This window comes from Cyprinodon variegatus, unplaced genomic scaffold, assembly GCF_000732505.1.
Source record: "Cyprinodon variegatus isolate N-32 unplaced genomic scaffold, C_variegatus-1.0 Scaffold447, whole genome shotgun sequence".
NCBI lineage: Eukaryota > Metazoa > Chordata > Actinopteri > Cyprinodontiformes > Cyprinodontidae > Cyprinodon > Cyprinodon variegatus.
This window is the reverse complement of record NW_015150900.1, coordinates 58,022-59,566: the sequence shown is the minus strand read 5'-3', so window position 1 is coordinate 59,566 and position 1,545 is coordinate 58,022. Positions and strand designations below refer to the sequence as shown.

At 41.4% G+C, this 1,545-nt stretch overlaps 1 protein-coding gene across 1 annotated transcript in view; it reads left to right on the top strand.

The window, feature by feature from the left end:
- ap4b1 (adaptor related protein complex 4 beta 1 subunit) overlaps positions 1 to 1,545 on the top strand; it is a 34,643-nt gene that overhangs the window by 24,057 nt on the left and 9,041 nt on the right. The window contains exon 13 of the mRNA XM_015389068.1: positions 1,309 to 1,413. Within this exon, the coding sequence (XP_015244554.1) occupies positions 1,309 to 1,413 (105 nt within the window). The remainder of the gene's footprint in view (positions 1 to 1,308; positions 1,414 to 1,545) is intronic.

Sequence of the window (1,545 nt, the reverse complement as noted above, 5' to 3'; positions counted from 1 at the left end):
TGGATTAAAATTCAACAGGAAAACAGATAAAAATAGGAAAATACTAAGAACAAACTATGTGGATGTGAAGATGTAACATACAGCAGAATAGGTCTACATTGTAAAACTTCTCGCCATCGACTGAAACTCCGCCTACGATCGACTGGTAGATCGTGATCAACTGGTTGGGCACCCCTGGGATAGAGGAACTGCAGAGGAGGAGGAGTATATAATGGAGAGAACGGGGGAGTGATTAGCTAATTGGGAGCAGGTTTGGACAGAAGACGCCAGAAGGGAAGAGGGGCAACAAGGAGTAAACAGGGATAAACTAAAACTGGAAAATTAATTAATCAAAATGGAAAGAAAGACCAATGACTAGAAAGCAAAGAATGGAAAACTAGAAGATAGAAAACAGGAGATAAAAGTAAAACTAAGAAGTCATTTAAAACATGATATAATTCTTAACAATAAAAACAGGAGAAAAAAAAAATTCCAGCATAACTAAAAACTAAACGGAACTAAAAATCCCAAAAACCCTTAAAAAATAAAAGTCCATATTTTCCTTCATCTGTTTTTAATCTTGGGGTCTAACCGGGTTTTAAGCCTCAGCCTGTTTACCGCCTGTTTCATAAAGGCTGGATGAGTGTCTGTGTTTTAAATAAACAGGGTTTGACAGCAGTCAGTATTATTGACTGTACACAGACATCCGTAACACACAGATAAACCAGTTTCCTCTTGTTCCGTAACGGTTTTAATCTCCTCTGAAGTAGCGCCGTACGTTCCTGTTCTTCATCTGACATCTCTGACAAACCATCAGTTCTGTTTCCTGTTAACAGGTGAGTTGGAGGCGCTAATGTGAAAATGTTTGAAACTGTTTGGGCTCCTCTGTTATTTCTGGATGAAAAAGCCAGGATTGTGCTGTAATCTGTGATAATCTCTGGGACAGCACATCAGCATGTCCTGCCACTTCCTTTAAAAGTGTTGCTGGTACAGGAGGAAGTGCAACCTTTTCTAAATAGAATGGTTTATTTTAGGGTTTTTCCACTGAGCTTAGATAAATAAACGAAGAGTTGAAAGAGCGGTGCTGTGATGGCGCCGTTGGTTTAGGGATTAACTCATTCTGACCTGCAGCAGGTGGGACTCTGGAAACAGACAGATGTAGATTTGCTGGTGGTGAAGCGGTTCCTTCAGACTGCATATATCTTTCAGGTTATTTCCTGTTGCTGCATAAGCAACACCTCATTGTAGATTAAAGATGTAAAGATGGATGCATGTTGCTTGGTTGGTTTCCATCACACTAACTCAGAGCTTTCTCCATGTTTTCCACAGACTCAGCCGGCGCCGCATCACCCTACACTGATCCAGGCGTCACTCTGTCTCTCACCCCGGCTGTAAGTCCAGAGGAGTTTGAGCGGCTCTGGATGCGACGACAAGGTAATAAGATGGATGTACGCTTCCATCACTCACTGTAGCTGCATCAGGTCAGCCTTTCAATTCTATTCAGTTTATTTCTATAGCTCCAATTCACATCAAGTCATCTCAGGTCACTTTCCAGTTCACCAGATC